Source organism: Balearica regulorum, chromosome Z (genome assembly GCF_011004875.1).
Source record: "Balearica regulorum gibbericeps isolate bBalReg1 chromosome Z, bBalReg1.pri, whole genome shotgun sequence".
In the NCBI taxonomy this organism is placed as follows: Eukaryota; Metazoa; Chordata; class Aves; order Gruiformes; family Gruidae; genus Balearica; species Balearica regulorum.
Genome location: NC_046220.1, coordinates 7,842,892 through 7,860,509, shown reverse-complemented (window position 1 = coordinate 7,860,509; position 17,618 = coordinate 7,842,892). Strand labels below are relative to the sequence as shown.

The following is a 17,618-nucleotide window of genomic DNA, read 5'->3' as shown; positions in this document are numbered from 1 at the left end:
ATATATAATTCTTCCTCATTACCCTGTGACACCAGTACTAAGCATGTGATAAAACCAGATGAAACAACACACCTTAGAAGAGTACATGAGAAGTACAAATAATCCAAGTACAACAGTAACAACAATAATAAAGAGCCTAAAAGGATAAACAAAGTTAATTTCTCCAGACAAAGACAAAACCCAGCAGTATATACTCCAACAAAAACCCATTTTGTTGATAGGTGAAGTGTAGATGTTAAATTCCAGAGAGAGTGGCTCTTTTGAATCGACAGCTCATTGCTGGGCCTATTACAAAGTTTTAACTATTCCATTCAAAAGTACAGACTGAGAAAAAACAAAAAGATACCAACTAATCCATAATAAAGTAAGACGATGTCTGTGAAATGAAGACATAGTAGACTATGGAGAAAAAATAATTTTCAAGTCTTCAGAAGGTAATTATAAAAATTTCCCTTAAAATATTAGCTGTAAGGACCCATTTGTATATCTTTGGGGAGATAAAAGCTTGTTCTAATTCTTCAAATGCTTTTTTTTTGTGAAGAAGTTCAGAAACTCATGCACAATATTGTGTTACCGAGAAAGCTAGGGGGTTTTATTCCTTATTATTGAAGACAATATATTGTATTGGTCATGTAAATGTTTGCTGAAATAAAACAGCACTCAGGGCAATTTTGACCAGACTGATAACGATTCTAGTAATGAACATCAACATATGCACCATAGATGGCAGGAAAAAACCTAAGTGCAGATCAGATGTTCAGTTCTCAACCAATACACAAGAGTTCTTCTTAACATCTGGACAGCTATTTTTTTGCCTAAATAAAATGTAACATCTATTCTAATATGCAAACACACACAAGTGTACTTACTACATAGTTCCCAGGAGATGCTGAAGAATAAGGTATCTGTAATATCAACAGAAACAAAACAGTGACTTCTTCTGCAGTGAGACGCATATATACAATATATGTACATATATATAAATATATGTACATATGTACATATGTACATATATTTATGTACAGCTGTAGGTTAATGCTTATTTGTTTAATTTATTTCAAAGACACAGTTAAGGATTGCAGAAAAATGGTACTGTTGTCAAAACAAACACCTCTTCTTTTCCACAACTTGTCCTTGTAAGTATGTTCCAGTTAAAAACTATCAACATAGACACAACCCAAATTTAATACCCAATATATCAAATAAAGATACTTCCATTTAAGATTACTGTGCCCTGGTAGCCACTCTAATGAAATCAATATGAATAACATAATTCACACATTTAAATGTCTGTAGGCTGAGGTCTAATATCTGCTATTTTTTCATAGTGAGGCATGCATTTTTAACAGCCAGCATCCCTCTTTTAAGATATCAAGTTACAAGCCCTAGTACCAATTCAGCTCTTGCATCTACTACAATAGTCTTCTTATTCTTATGGCAGGAGCCACAATAAGCTCTGTAAAGATCTGCAGTCTATAGTAAAAGGTTAACCTGTAAGATTATTAAGGTAATACGTTTTATAAGGTTTATAAAGTTAAGCAGCACATACTTGCATTTAAGTCAATAGGACTTCAGAGTCATCCCAAGCACAGACTGAATTAGCATGTTCTTATATATACTTAATCTTGATTAAAATCTTGACCATAAAAGGAAAAGCAACTCTCTTAGGTCTCTCACCCTAGAAGATTCTAATTTTATGTCTTTGCATTTTTTTTTTTTTTTTAAAAGGACAGTGTTCTATTTCCATTTCAAATTCAATTGTGGTTTTTGTTACAGAGGATATGTGGAGAAATCCAGCTGCCTGCAAATAATCCGGCTTTCCTCCTTATGATACCCTTTGCAATTATTCTCTCTAAAGGAGTACGGACCAATGATATCATAGGAGGATGGGGTAAGAATTAAACAACTGTACTGACAAAATACACAATTATTCTGTAGCATAAGCATCTTACATGATTGTAGACAGCTTGTCAGCCAACACATTTTTACAGATACATCTATTACTGGACTTCTCAATTAATTGCACAGAATTAAAATATTTCAACTATCAGTTAAAAAACATCTTAGCATCCATTTTAGTTGATACATGCAAAAGAAAACTGAGGAAGAGTTTCAGCTCTTTTTTTTCCCTCAGTCATCATCAGTAGAATATAATAAATCAAAATTGAGAACAACAGGAAGAACCAGGCTACTCTGTTACGCCAGACACATCTTAACCAACTGCAAGTGCTAAAATGGGACACATTTTTATACTAATGATGTATGACCACTGAATGAAAATGAAAGCTTTGCCTTTGTGTTTTCTGAAGAAGTATCAGACACTGCTGTTCGTGTGGGATGCCTCACTGACCTCATCCTTCAAACTGCTATTAGGCTACTTCATTTTGTAATTGTTGCGACCAAATTCAATAGAGTGCTCTGCTTTTTACAAAAAGCATATAAAGATGGCTGGTGTCTTGCAAGCAATTGCTCTACGATTCCATATTACCTAGTTAAGAGCAGCAAATGTGCTTTTGTTATGTAAAATATGTGAGCACACATTAAGCTGTATCTTGACAAGCTGTGATTTCTGTAAAGCTTGCTGGCCATCCAGGGTGGACCTAACTCATCTTACTTGTGCTAAAGGAAGCTAAAATGTATTTTAAATATACCCCAGGATAACAATTGTGTTGTAACTGATGTGAAGATGCAGACCTGTTGTGTGATTATGAACAGAGTTGGATAGTTGCAGGTCAATGAGATCGCTGTTCAGATATGCTCCTCACTGTACCAGCTCTGCATTAGGGTAATAGAGAAAAATAAAAAGCATGCAGTATCTTACTTGTTGAATGAAGTGGATTTTTTTTTTCCTGCTGTATTGATGAGAAATACTTCCCTAAATATAAGATGATGTCAAATATGTTTTAAACATTTACTTACAGAATTGGCATTGGTTGGGTTTGGCCAAGGTCTACCACCCCCAGGACCCCTGTAACAGAAGACAAAAGATGAGGCACAGAATAATCTCCATTTTCTGACGAGCTCTGAGGAAGCAAGTCAAAATAATCTGTTTCCAGAGTAAGGAAGGAGATGGCTTTTATCCAAATTAAAGTGTGTTTATAAACCATAACTACACCAAGTTATAATGTTATAGCAAAATTCTCATCATTGCACTACCATCATAATTTAATCAGTTTATTAGTTTATTATTTATTTATTTATTATTACAACCCCACTGCTCACTTTTCAGACAGTTCAGATCCTGACTCATTCCGGTACTCCTGTATTCTCCGGCACAGGCCCTGCCTCATGACACCATGAGGAGTCCTTCCCCAGGAGCCACACTGTCAGGCGCTGCAGTGGAGATGGCACAGCTCCGCATCGGTCCCAAACACTTGCAAATTTAGGAAGTGCAAGCCATTCCCCTTTTATATACTCACTGGAAAAATTTGAAAGACCTTGCAAATTTGCATCAAGTGCTTCCCTTCCTCTGTTCATGGAGAATTTAACTCTGTGTTACATAGATGCAACATTTTAATGTGGCACAGAGTTTTGCAAAGAGTAAAAAACAAGTTCCCAAACTCTTCTAGTTCTCACGAGGAGTGTTTTTTTTTTGTACTCTGTTAACCTTTTTAAAAATATTTGGAGGAAGTATCACACATTCCTAGAAAATCTACTTACTGTAGAGACAAAGGCAGAAAGGTACTAAAATGTAAGTGTAATTTCAGTCATAGAAACAGTCTTGCTTACATAGAATCACAGAATGGTTTGGGTTGGAAGGGACCTAAGTAAGTACCTTCCTGAAGAATTGAGGGTGCATGTATTTATTGAGTATGGATCTAGAATACTGCCAGCATAGTAAGGTTTCATTAGTGAAACTGATGCCAGTACATTATAAATGTTTTGGGAAAACCTGTTTTTTAAAAGAGCAAGCCACAGAAAATATGTTGCTATAACCTGTATTTGATGATAATAATAACAGTAACAATAAAAAATCTCATGTATTAAAAATTGAAAACACGCCATTTTATACATACGCTTTAAGCATATGTTTAGATATATATCTAAAAACAGTTTCCTACTTGACTAAGGCTACATTATCTCCACAGAGGTCACAGAAACATGAAATTTATGATACATCAGGCAAAATGGAAATTTCACACTTTTCAGACATTCTCGTCACAGTTGGCCCAAATGGTGTGCACATGATTAAGTGGCAGCTCCCCAAGACTGCAAGAGGCAGAAGACCTGTGTGATGAAGCCAACTCCAACGAGACATCAGACGGGTACTAAAAGCAGAAGGAATGGGGAAAGGAAAAAGGAAAACCTGTCCAGATAGAGCACATTTTACTCACAACTCTTGCTGTTATTTTAAGTTTATCACTCTTAGCTGAGGTCAGAAGAATAGTTTGGTGGTTAGGCTTTGTCTTTTAACAGTCTTGAGGGAACTAAGCCATATGGGAGGTAAAATCTCCATGTTTACCCTCATAACATCTCAATAACCATAATTATTCCTAGGAGCATTAAGAACTCTTAGTTATTTATAAATACGACAAAATCACTTTTTGAAGGCCTGGCAACTGAAAGGCAGAGCAGATGACAAAACTTTTGCATTTAAAATGGCATTTTGGCCTCATTAGCTTTAGAAAAGCACCATTAGCCACGACAGCTTAGCAGATATGGGAGAGTGATTTAAATACAAAGAAAGCAGGCTTTATTAATGAGTTCAGGAAGTTTTCTATCTATTTTAAAGTCTTGCAAAACTAAGGAGCATTTGTAACAACACTGGAAGTCTGTTTTCACTCCAAAATCCCACACTTGTTTGTGTGACATTAAATAACACAAATATACCCAGTGAAAAGCATCAAATGGAAAATGGCTATGGCTACACTGCAGAGTACTCTGAACAACAGAGATATTAAAAAGCTGACTCAGATACACAATTGGGTTAAGCCAAAGCAACATGGAAATTTAGATAGCTTACAAGAAGACAGGGAAACTCACCTTTCATCTAAAAAGCTGTTGGAATTGTCAAATTTATTGGAAGCCACGGACAGCTCTAAGTATAGACTTAGAAAACACTGTGGCAGATTCTGCTGGAAAGCCATATGGTTTTTGTGGAGCCAAATGTTGTCAGCTTATAAAACACACATAAAAACCTAGCTACCTGCACCTTTTTCAATGCAAGGCAAGGAATTTTTTCCCCTTTTATTAAATGTTTATTTTGGAAACTTTAACAGAGTCATAAAACATCATTATGAATACATTGATTCCAAAATAGATTAATTTATGAAGTATCTATCACTATGACTAATTACAGCTGCATTTTATCCTTGAAGTTAGTCCTATAGCATTGATCATAGTACTTGAAAAAATAAAGTCTAAAATTTCAGTTTCCCAAGGGGCAAATATATTCAATCAGGAAATTAAACATCTAGACACAAGTTTGTGAATTGAAGTAAAAGAATAAAATCACTTTTTTTTTTTCTTTTCAGGCATGACTGAGATACTTTTAGTGCTTAAGACAGCACTGCAGGTCATACGGGCCATTAAAAAGTGCCAGTGAAATGTAACACTGCTCCCTGACATTTTCCATTTTGTTCCAAAGAGGGCATTTTTCCACAAAGAAAGAAAGTCTTACTAAAAATGGCCACACCAAGTTTCAACTTGAAATCTTATAGCTAAAATAAAATTATTTTGAAGAAGAACACAGGATATGTATCAGCTAGTTCAATCCATAATCTGATAGGCATTAGTTATGACTGAGTAAGCAATTATTTAGCAATACTACATTTGTGGAGTATATGCTCCTGAACTGAAATACTGTCTTTGAGCTCCCAGGCTGGTTGTTGCCATTTTTGACAATAAAGAACACTTTTTCATCCAGAAAAATGTAAAATTATATCTGGCAGATACTCTGCTCTTAACCAAAATTTCTTCCCTTCAAGCCTTCCCAGGAGAAAAAGCGAGGTTTTAAAATGGCAACTGTTTTTGTAGAGTACACGTTTTTGTATTTTAGCATTGTCAAAAATCCAAAAACATTGAATAGAACAGATTCTAAGATTTTAATGTAAGAAAAAGATATGGCTATGTAAAGACAAATGTATGTTACTACAAGGCAATACCATTATGTGTAGTTATCCTGTTTCCTAGAAATGTAAGTAAGTACACTGTTGCTTCTTAGCACTGTGCACTAGATAAACTGTAAGGAATAATACAAAGAATGGATTTGACATAGCTGGGTCCATTTATTGCTGCTCCCTGCAGGTTATCCTTGGATGCAGTCTGACTGATCCTCAATGCTCGAATTGACCAGACAATGAGTCTTCACTAGGATTTCAGTGTAAGGACAATTTTGACAGCAGTAACTTCACAGTAAGCAAAAAACCTGACGTCCTGGAAATACCACTAAAAGAAACCCAGACCATGTAACCCTTTTCTTTTCCTTTTGATCAATGTATGTCACTCCATTTGGCAGAGGAAGATAATTACTCAGTTTGATGGTAAAAAAAATACGCATAGTAAGGTATGCAATAATGGAGCTCCTTGCAACGGTCTATGATTCAGCCTGTAACAGAGCTCAGGATAAGCATAATGTTCCAGTACTCGCACTTTGGACTCTCTTATGCCTTTAAAGTAAATTATAACAAGCAAAGGAACAGTATGAAGTCTTGTTCAAAACCAAGAAAGAGCATTCTGTTCCCACTTTCAGTTGAGCTGGAGTAAAGATGAGTTTGTAAGAAATCACAGAATAGTAAGGGTTGGAAGGGGCCTCTGGAGATCATCTAGTCCAAATGTAAAGGAGTGCAGTATATGCCTGGTAAGATGTGGAGACAGCTATGGCTACGTACTTCATAATTATTTCTTTACTTCTTGTTCTTCCCAGCAGATCATATACTATATTAAAGTTCATCAGTTTCCCAAGTAAAGGACTCCAATTCATGATGTCCCCTTGAAGAGGACATACAAGTTCAAAAGAAAATGTAATTCCCACATCACTGAATTAAAAGAACCTGATCTATGTATGTTCACCGGCTCAATACAAGATGAAATGTGCTTATTAAATGCTGCAATATGGAAATGTTAGTATTTCAGCCCATAACCATCTTCTCTCTTTCTGGCGTACCAGGAATTCTTTTTGTCATCCAGGAACCTGTTTTCTTATTTTTCTTACATAAACTCTCCACTCTATGTGGATAAGTAGCCTACAATATCTTACCTACCCTGAATTTTAATTCTACAACATTTTATTTTAGAAAGTTAATTTTCTTTTCTTATCCTTATTAAATCTCCTCCTGAGGACAATCCATGTAGTGCTTATATTATACTCACACTGAATTTCAAATATCTAAATATTTTTTCTACATCAATTTTACTTAAAAGAAGAAATGCCTACCCTTGGGAAAGTTCCTAGAACTGTCTTGAGTCCAATATATGATGTCTATGATAGAGTAACACCCAACTTTAGACTTAATTTTATTTTCTTCAAGAATTCAAGATATGTCTGGAAATCAGAAGAAATTAAGGATATGGTGGATTAGATATTTTTTCAACAGTATTTTCTATCTCAATGCCTCTTTTAGTTTTTCATGTTGGTAACTCTTTACTTGAAATGAAATTTATCATCTCTTGTTTGTTTCCTATAAAAATAAGAGTAAAAATGGGTATCTATGATATAATGGTAACAAGCATATATAAATATTGACTGTTGTTTTCTGTGTTGATCTTCTGAAAACTCATTCTTGAAAGACAAAGATGTAAAAGGAGTAAGAAAAGGAGATGCTCTCTGCTTTAGATTGTGACAAGACACATTCTAGTGTCCTGATAGCTGGACCACAATACCATCTTTTGTGACCACCTCAGGGTCTGCAAAATGCTGGTTATGAAAAAATGTGCTAACTTCAGCAGAGGTAGGGCTAGGATAGAAGAGTGACTTGATAATCTTTGGTCTGTGTTAAGCTAAAGGTAACTATAACAGTCCCTTAAAATCTGTGAATCTCTCTCTTAAGAGAGAAATCTAAATAATACAAGGAGCACCTTACTTTCCCTTGGGCTTGCTAATCATTTAAGCAACTCCAGGCAAGCAAAACATTTATCTAAAGTGCACAAGATTCCTCATATTGGGATACTTGCTATGCTAAAATCTTCAGCTTAAATCTAGTCTACTTTAGATACAGTCATTTCACACGTGAAATTTTTCTACATACTTAGAAAGGGGAGCTGTCTACAGGTATAAAAGGCATAATACACTGCCATGACTAAATCCATGCTTGGAGTAAAGCAGTATAGCTTAACTGAACTCAGTCTATATCAATTTTTACTGAATGATGATCCAGTCCCAGAAGTACACAGAGACACTGAAAACCTTACACTCACATCTGTAATACTCTTCTATCTGTTTAGAGTGGAAATGAAAATAAAAACAGCAACATAGAAAGAATCATCCATATTTCTTTTTTCAAATATGTTTTTTTTATAAATAGTTCTAGACAATGGTTTTGTTTCACTAAAATAAAGTACTTCTTTATTTTGCAGAAAAGAACCATATTTACATATTTTACATATTACCATCATTTACAAAATATTTAATCAATAAAGTAAAAAAAAAGTATAAATAATGCCATTTTTAAAAAAATGCATACAAGGAGGTATCAGTGGCTATATTGACAAAATATTCCCAGTATTTGAACTTTGACCTGTGAAAGAAACTGAGTAGTTGTACAGACTTGTAGGGACAGCAAAGGTGCCAGTAAGAGATGCATGCAAAAGAAGAAAACTGCTGTGGGTTCACTTTTTCAAATTTCTGTTATTAGTCATCAAAGCATGTTTCTTACCAAAGCATGTTCTCCTTGTCTTATGTATCCCAAATGTTACTTATACAATGAAATAATTATTTTTTTCTAAATATTATAAGATTTTATTATTGTGCTTACATGTTCATTCCAGGCATCCCCGGGCCACCTAAAGCATTCAGTGGGGGTCTCATTGCACCTCCATAGTTCTGCAATGATAACCAAGGGTCAGACTACCACAAAACAAAAAAACAAAACCAAAGAGGAGGGGGAAAGAAAGGACAGCAGGTTAATGATATCCCTACATAACTGCTGACTGGATAGGCCAATGAAATTCATTGTTTCAGGAGTTTCCATTGTTGACTTAAAAAAATAATATTGTTAACCCCAGGGAGAAAGAATTACAAACAACAGAGAAAGTCCTAAGAATACTTAAAATGTCAATTGTTTCAGGAGGAATTATTTACACATATAGAGTTCTAGTCAATGGTCAGCAAGGGGCAGTTCTGTAATGTATTCACTTTTATACCAAGGGAGCTCAGAAACCTGAACTTAGATTCTAAGATTTCTACATCATGGAATTTAAACAGAATTTTTTAAAATTATATTTTGTTAGGATATCAATAAATGCTTGTATAAAATTACACCACATGATATCACTTTTAAAACATACAGCATAACCATTACATTTCTCTAATAAGTCTATGGTAAATAATACGAAAAGTATTTAATATGATAATGTATGTCATAGTGATGCCAACAAATTAATTGCCCGATGCCTATAAAATCTGAGTTTGTGCTCTGATATTATGACAAAAGTTTAACTGTACTACTTACATGAAAAATGAAATTATACCTGTTTTTATTCAGACGAATACAAGCGAAACAGTCTATATCTTACCTCACAATCATAATGCACTCCCTAATCTGTGTTAATCCTGCTACATTTTTCTAATGAACAGCTGTGCATTTTCAAAAGAGGGAGGACAAGGAAGCAACTTTAAAAACAGTTAGGTCATTGTTGCAGTCTATTGTGCAATAATAAAACTAATATACTCTATTTCATGTATAATGTACTACAAACTGCTATGTGACTCAGGTTTATAGATGTTCTCTATATTGGTCTGATTCACAAAACCACGTGAACATGAAGTCATAAATAGATGGGAGAAATCCAACAGTGATATTGAAAGTGCGGGTCCGGTGCTGCGTGTACCTTGACTGATACGACATATCAGTTATCAGGAGCTGATCTAGAACTGATCTATAACTAGGAGAGGAGGTTCTGTTGCTGCAAACGAAAACCTCAAACTTAAAATTTTCTTCATTGGTAACAACCCTGAAAATATTCCAGACCCAACAGTGCCATCTGAAGACAGTATTATCCACAGCTGATGGCCATCAATTGCTACTCACTCCTGTCACTCCTGCCTTTTTGAGTGCAGCTGGTAAACTGACTGGTGCGCACGCTCAGGCAAAGGTCAGACAGATTAACTCAAACCTCCTGTTTAACCTAGGTTATCCTAGATGATTTTGCCTGAGTAACTCCTCTGTCAGAGAGTAGGGCAGTAACTGGTGGGTAGTCAAAGCATCTGGGCACAGTAACATCTCCAGTCGGCACTACTGGATCTGGAAGAGAACTGACTGTAACAAAACAGCAGTTCTGTATCTGTTATATTTAATTTTTCCATCCTGATGTGGAGGGCTGAGCTATTCTCCTTCCTTGGTCTGTCTGGTATCTCCTCTCTTTATTTTAATTCAGGAATCATCTGTCTGGACCAGGGTTAAAGATCTCTATGGAAGACTATGCAGGACTGGAAGAATCCTAATCAAATGTACTTCTAACTAATTACTGCTAATTCTAATCAAATGTACTCCTTCATCCTAAAATAACAGCGCTTTCATTAAGGCTGCCAATATACATGTTCCTTCAGCTGCAGCTATGCTCTCTGCAGAAGCTAGTGTCCCAAATTGTTCCTTAAAGCTTTTTACTCAAAGTGACCAATGCCACAGTCTACCTGGTAGTTGAGTTGTTCATAAAAGTGCTCCCTAATGGCCAAAATGAGCCAGATTAGGCAAGACTTTTTTCATAAATATTTAAGATGACCCGATTCTTTTTGACAAGAAAGCATTAGGGAGCATGTGGGAGGCTCACCACCAGATGTGAAGGATGGGGAGAAGTGGTGGTCATGGACTGGAGGTAGCACCCCATTCATCTAGCGTAACTATGGCTTAAAAAAAAACCCTGAACCTCATTCTTTGGAGCTTTTCACAGATTCAAGCATTTCCAAACATCCACTGCTTTTTGCTTCGTGTAATTTAACAGTCTAGAATCATAAAATACAAAACTGAGGAAAATTTTCTGTAAGTTTTCAAGCAGACGCATCCTATACTTGCTATGCAGGATGTAAACATTTCTATATCAGCACATTAAGTGTTTTGCAGGTTTACTGCCTGTGCAGCAAGGTAGCAGGGCCTCCCACTACAGGCACACCTACGTCAACTTTGCAGCACTGTAGCAAGAAGACCTTAAAAGCAGGTGTGAAAGATTAATCAAATTTGTTTTCAGGACTGCATTCTGAGAAGATCCTAAATGCCAGATACAAAGATAGATTATGATCTATTTATAGAAAAGATTGATTTGTGAACTTAAATTTTGTGTAGATTAGCGACATTTTTCCTCATTTTAAGAGGATGTTCAGTACAAGTAGGAGGAACCTTACAAAAACACTGGATTTTAACAGACAGCAAGAATGGAAAAAATATCCTTATAAAAACTGGCATGAGATTTGCCTGCTGTGTGACTAATGGTGCTGCATAAAGTATCAGCTCAATCTCATGTGGCAGCATTGCAAAGCTTTTCTTTCTACCTCCAAAGGGCAAGTGGTAAATAAACTTCAATGCTATAGAAAAAATAACAAATGTATTTAATAATGGTTTGTTGGTCACACAGCAGATGTTGCGTAGAATTGCACAACTGGTTTCTACCAAGAAGACCCAAAACTGTAAAGATAGTTATGAACAGATTTTAAAGGCAAAGCTATTTAATTGTTTAAAATTGAGTTGCTATTCCAAGGAACAAAGAAGTCACTAGAGAGATTATCTGAAATGGGGAAGTAAAAATGCAAAGTGTGGGCACAACAAGCACCCTGTAAAACAAAATACTGGTCACGCTGGTATGACATACCACCACCGCAATTTTCTCTCACTGAGACTGTTGACAAAATACAGAATATAATCTTTTGCATTCATATTTCAGGTATGCATCAGAATTTGTTTTCTACCTTAGTTTACTGTTGAAATGTAATACTGACAAATATCCACTCCTATTTTCACACTTTTGAAGAAAGAGCCTATGCACAATTACAACCAGGTCAGCACCACGGAGAAGTCTGATTCTGGCAATCCAAAGTTGCTTCAATCCTCAACAACAGAGCTAGAGAGATGCTTATGATTGACAAGGGGGAGAAACAGCAACATGAACTTCTCATTTTACATTAAAATCTCTTTAGCATTCACCAAAAAAATCTAGATCAATAGTGGATGAAAGAAAAACTTTACAGAATTTTGGGGATTTTTTTGGTACAAAGAGTTTGCCTAAGTTAAAAGTCTTGATAATTGTTTCCTCCTAAACAGCATAATCAATTAGGTTGGGAGGATGAGGAAACACCTGCTTGATCCTTGGTCTCCCTTACAAATGTCAGCCTTTGATTGCAACATACACTGGCTGTAGGACAAACACAACTTTTCTAAAATAAGCAAGTTAAGGGATTCCTCTTTTAATTTCAAATCTTAATTAAAATGACTGATGTTTTCATTTTACACTTTGTACAGTTGCAACTCAGAATCAATTTTTGTAAAACAGAAAGTTAATTTTAAAATGGGATTAGACGAACAAGTCCTGGCCATCTGCAAGCTATAGAAAACCAGAGTAATACAGTGTAAGTATAGGCCTATCTGTGGAAGGTACCTGTGGTCCTAACGGAACCATTCCTCTTGGAGGAGTCATTCTCTGCATCGGCCCACCCATGTTTGGATGCCCTGCAAATAAAATGATGTAACTTAGAAAACTATATGATACACAAGCACTTTCTAAAATAACTTTAACAAATCATTCCTTTTTAATTAAGACAAAGCTTAAAAAGCTGCAGTAAACTTTGAAACACAGAAAGAAAGACACAAGTTTGAGAAGACAGTACTTTTGAATGGTCAAAATAATTATATCATTCACCTTGCTGCCGTGTTGGGTCCATCCCGCTAGGCAATAATGGCTGACTTCCTGGGACACCTCCGAGTGCCTGCAGGCATAGAAACCGTATGTTAAAAGCACATAATGCTTTGAAATTTGTGATAAAGACATAATGCAGATATTTTGGTTTTAATTTCCAGATGTTTCTTCTGAGTCAAGAAGAGCTACCTTTCCTAAATGTCCTAACTAAATGTCCTAAGTGCCTAACTAAACTGGAAGTCCTGAATGTCCTATGATCCTGACTATGGATTTGCATGGACAAACTCTTGGACTTCTGTGGAATTATGCATAAATAATCTCAAAAATATAATCACCTAATTTGCTTTCCCCCCACCAATACTTCCCTTATTTTAGCTTACCTATTATTTAACTTCCAAACATTGTCTTTTTCTTGGCTACGTGGCAATTTATCTAAAGCTCATAGTGCTAGAGTTTTCCCTTGTAACCATTATTTTAACGTTTCCTTTCAGAGGTCAGGATGTGAACACTGATGTTCTCTGAGAGTGAGCTGTAAGTGAGCCAACCACACAGCATTCACAGGGTACGGTTAACTAGGGCTGTGATGTGGCAGGCATTTTATCTTCCACTCTGCCTTACTCTTGAAGGGCATCAGTGCCAAGATAACCTTATTATTCATCTACAGGAGATAACAACATTCACAAAATTTGCTCCTAAATTCTGCCTTCAGACATGAAGGAACATTGCTTTGTTACTTCACCTCTGGTCCAAATCAAACATGTTGCTTTTATGCCGCCACATTTTCATCTGCCCTTTGGGTTTATAGTAACTGGATTAGGTTTCAGGCTACTTTCTACAGTCTCCTGCCTACAGTTTAGTCAACTAGAAAAATGTTTCTATGAATCGATCCACTAGGTGCTATTTAGCATTTCAAAACACCACCACATTTTCAGTAAAACTGTATTGAGAATGAGTAAATCTGTTACTATGAAAGTATTCTACTCAGACACTACAGGTATTGCTTACTAAGGGAATGGGTAAGTAAGTTACTCTTGACCTGGAAATACTGTAGTACTCTTGCATACTTACAAAGGGGAACCTATCTGCAAATATTATACAGTTTGTTTCCACAAGAGGTAGGAAATGCAAAATTAAGATGCATGTTATTACCTCAAAGGTAATACAGTCAAAAGGTACTGCACTGCAAGATTAATGGAATAAACAAATAATCTGAGGCAACATCATCTGAATCAGAGTTTTACATGTACTTTAGTGGCTTGAAGTCTGGACAATACGTAACAACAATACATGAAGTGCATGGAGGAGTGTCAAATACTAGCAAAGCAGGAACTGGTCACTTCTGCCAGAGATGGCAGGTGAGACACAAGGACACGAAGGGATTTGCTGCTGTGAGCACACGTGGCCAAACGTAACTCATGCAGTCATTACACCACGGGTCGTTACGTGAGGCACCGTGGTGCCTTTCCAACATATCATATCACTTTTCAAGAAAAACAAGTGTACCTGCACAGCCCAAGGCATTGCCAACAGCAAATATCCTTGTAGGGCTTCATCTCTTAGGATGTGATTGAGTAGTGGAGGCAACTTAGGAGCACTAGTAGGGCACTTGGTTGATACTAACTCTCCTTGCTACAAAACCTAGACCTAGCTAGATAAGTCTTACACAGCATTGTAATGTGCTGTGCATGCATGCCCTGTATTATCCTTCCTTGCCTAAGAAACACAATCCGTACTGCAAGGCATTAGGCATTAGAGTTATAGTTACAGTGGGAATTTTAATTCTGATTTTTACTGACTTCCATCTAATCAAATTTTTAGGCTTAAAGCTGCACTACAATAGTTTATTACTTCCACACACTGCCCTTCTATACTGTAACATAAATAATGGCAGGGTTGTTAAAAGCAGCAATTCATGAATGTGGCATAATGTAAATTAATTGCAAGAGCTGTAGTACACTAAGATTATGTGATTATGGTTCAGCTCTGAACTGAAAATATCACAATGTGCAGACAAAAATGCTTCCGAAACTGAAACTGCAGGTTGGCAGCACTTTCACAGCATTCACCACATCCAGTTTCCACCTGTCAGTATTTACAGTGTTCAGAAACATAGAAAGAGAAACAAAGGAATATGTGAAACCCAAACACTGTTATATCGTGGCCAAGATATTACTGAAAGATGCAAAAATCAGGAAGATATTTTCTACTGAGTTACAGTATGTCTGTAGCAAATATTTAACTAAAGTACTAATGACATTGAACTATTACATTGTCCCTTGATCACTTCAACAAGGTTATTTAAGTCACCCATTTCCCCTTGTAAGAAAATAGCTATGCTATAGGTACCTTAACCTGCTCCAAAACTCACCATGTTTGATTTGTAGAAACATTTGAAGAAGTCTTGTGACCTGATATATCCAGTTCACTAAATTTTAAACTTAAACTTTCTGGCAATATTGTGCCAGTGCTAAAGACAACTTTTTTGACACTGTGTTACACAGATATAAAAACCAGCCAGAACTGAGGTTGGGGCATAAAAGTCTGATCATCAAGCTTTGACAACAAAAAAGACAGTCCTGGAAGTCCAAGTTGGACCAAAAAACCCATTCCATCTGTCCTATCAACCTTTCCCAATATTGTAAATGACCCAGTTTTTCTTTCACAGCTCCACTGATATTTTTGTGTCTGCTTATCTTCAACTTTTCATCTGCTGACAACCACTTTCTTCCTCTTTCTGCACTACAGAAAACTTAAAAATACAAATGCTATCTGCTTGCAGAACCATCTTTTCACAGATGGGCCAATAAAGGTCTCTGCTGACGAACAGCACCTCATTACTCATTCTTGTTACTTTGGCATGTATATCCTTTGATGGAGATGAGAGAAAATTGGGAATCTGATGCTTTTATAAAGTCCTCAGAGTGTCTACAGAGCCACAGAGGACCTTATGATATGTGTTTCTCACCAATAATCTCCATATTTACTGTGAAATATCTCCATATATCCAACAAAGAATAGGAGGGTGTGATGCATTTTACATAGAACAAAGTAAAAAAACTCTCAGAGCTAAGTGCTTGATATGGTTAGGAAAGTTTAGAGAATGTAACAGCTATGGGGATGTTCTGCATCTCAGAGCAGGCAGCGTTGGCTGGCTGAGTTTAATGCAGCACCACACAAGGCAACTATGTCCTCCCTCTGCAGACAGGATTAACACACAATAAATTTTGAGGTGTAGACACACTAATTAAGCATAGGAAAGTGAGCTGGGAGTGGCATGGTCACACCTTATCAAAATAAATATTTCATGTTCAGACAAAATGGGGTGGAGAGGGACTGAGCAACTGTTGTAGCCACTGAGCCACTGGTAGCCAACGAGACAGCATTCCCTGTTCCCATCACTGCACCATCATCCTGGACCACAATGGTGCATCAGTGATAGATTCTTACCTGATTGGGTATTCTTAAAGGTGGCCTTGGACCTCCAGGGTACCGAGGGGACATGAAAGGCTACGAAAAACAAAAAAAAAAAAAAAAAAAAAGAAAAAAAAAACCTGCTAAATAATTCAACTTAGCTTGTAAATACTGCATTGAGTCATTGGGCTTTTGCAATGCTCACACCTCAAGCATCCAGTTTAAATACTTTCACAGACCATTCAGTATATTATTCCACAATGTTTAGCAGAACTAAATAAATTTAGAGATTCTTAGCAAATGCATCTACCAGCATACATTATTTAAAATTTTGTTGTATCTATTGTGAATGGAGAATATAAACAACTTAATGTGTTAACTGTGAAGAATAATAAACCATTTAGATGATATAACCACCCAACTGTACTTTCCACTGGAGAAGGGAAAGATATAGAATATCTTTCTAGAATACAAAAAGAAAAATGTTTTTGGAAGAGTCAAGAGGTAAGTAACAGCAAGACAACTTGCAAATACTTTCCATTCACTTTTTCATAATAATACAGCAAAATGCAATACAAGATTTAATTTGTGAGGCACAGATTTCAAGTTCATGTCACAAATAATTAGTGCTTTAAATGAACCACATTAATTCAGTGTTACTCCTCCCATCCCTCCATACATAACTCCACGCTCGCTCACTCACTCATTACATCTCCTCTCTGAAAATCAAATATACACCCAAATCTGTCATACCATCCTGCACCTTGTAAGGTTCTAGTGGCTCTTGGCTACTACTGCACTACTTTGAAGCCCACAAACAAGGTCAGTCCCATATGACAAACAAATGGTAGACCAGCAAACACATTTAACATCTCTACTTATTCCATCCCAAAGCGTGACAGTAATCTAGAAATCTAAAAAGCTAGGAGATTAGTGGCAACTGTGAAATCTGCAGGACAAAGGCACAAACATCTGACTAAACAGATGATGAAGAGGATCATTTTGGCAAGCAAACATACCTATAACTCCAAAAGAAAATTCAGACCTGAAAGTACGCTTTGACTGTGAACACAGGGATAAAAATGACCCATTCTTTATATCATGAAAGAGCTCGCTTCTGTTCATGACACTGTCACTGGAGACATGGGAGAGATAAAAGAAAGGAGTCTGCTGGGACTTCCCAGGGGCAATTTCTGATGACAAATGAT

The 17,618-nt window shown here is 36.3% G+C and overlaps 1 protein-coding gene across 6 annotated transcripts in view; it reads right to left on the bottom strand.

Annotated features, from left to right (window-relative positions):
• Window positions 1-17,618, bottom strand: part of SSBP2 (single stranded DNA binding protein 2) — a 201,512-nt gene that overhangs the window by 33,564 nt on the left and 150,330 nt on the right. For all 6 annotated transcript variants that reach the window (XM_075740801.1, XM_075740802.1, XM_075740804.1 and 3 more), the window contains 6 exons: window positions 16,447-16,506; window positions 13,003-13,069; window positions 12,742-12,812; window positions 8,913-8,980; window positions 2,920-2,968; window positions 870-905 (listed from right to left, as the gene is read on the bottom strand). In XM_075740801.1, the coding sequence (XP_075596916.1) occupies window positions 870-905; window positions 2,920-2,968; window positions 8,913-8,980; window positions 12,742-12,812; window positions 13,003-13,069; window positions 16,447-16,506 (351 nt within the window). The remainder of the gene's footprint in view (window positions 1-869; window positions 906-2,919; window positions 2,969-8,912; window positions 8,981-12,741; window positions 12,813-13,002; window positions 13,070-16,446; window positions 16,507-17,618) is intronic.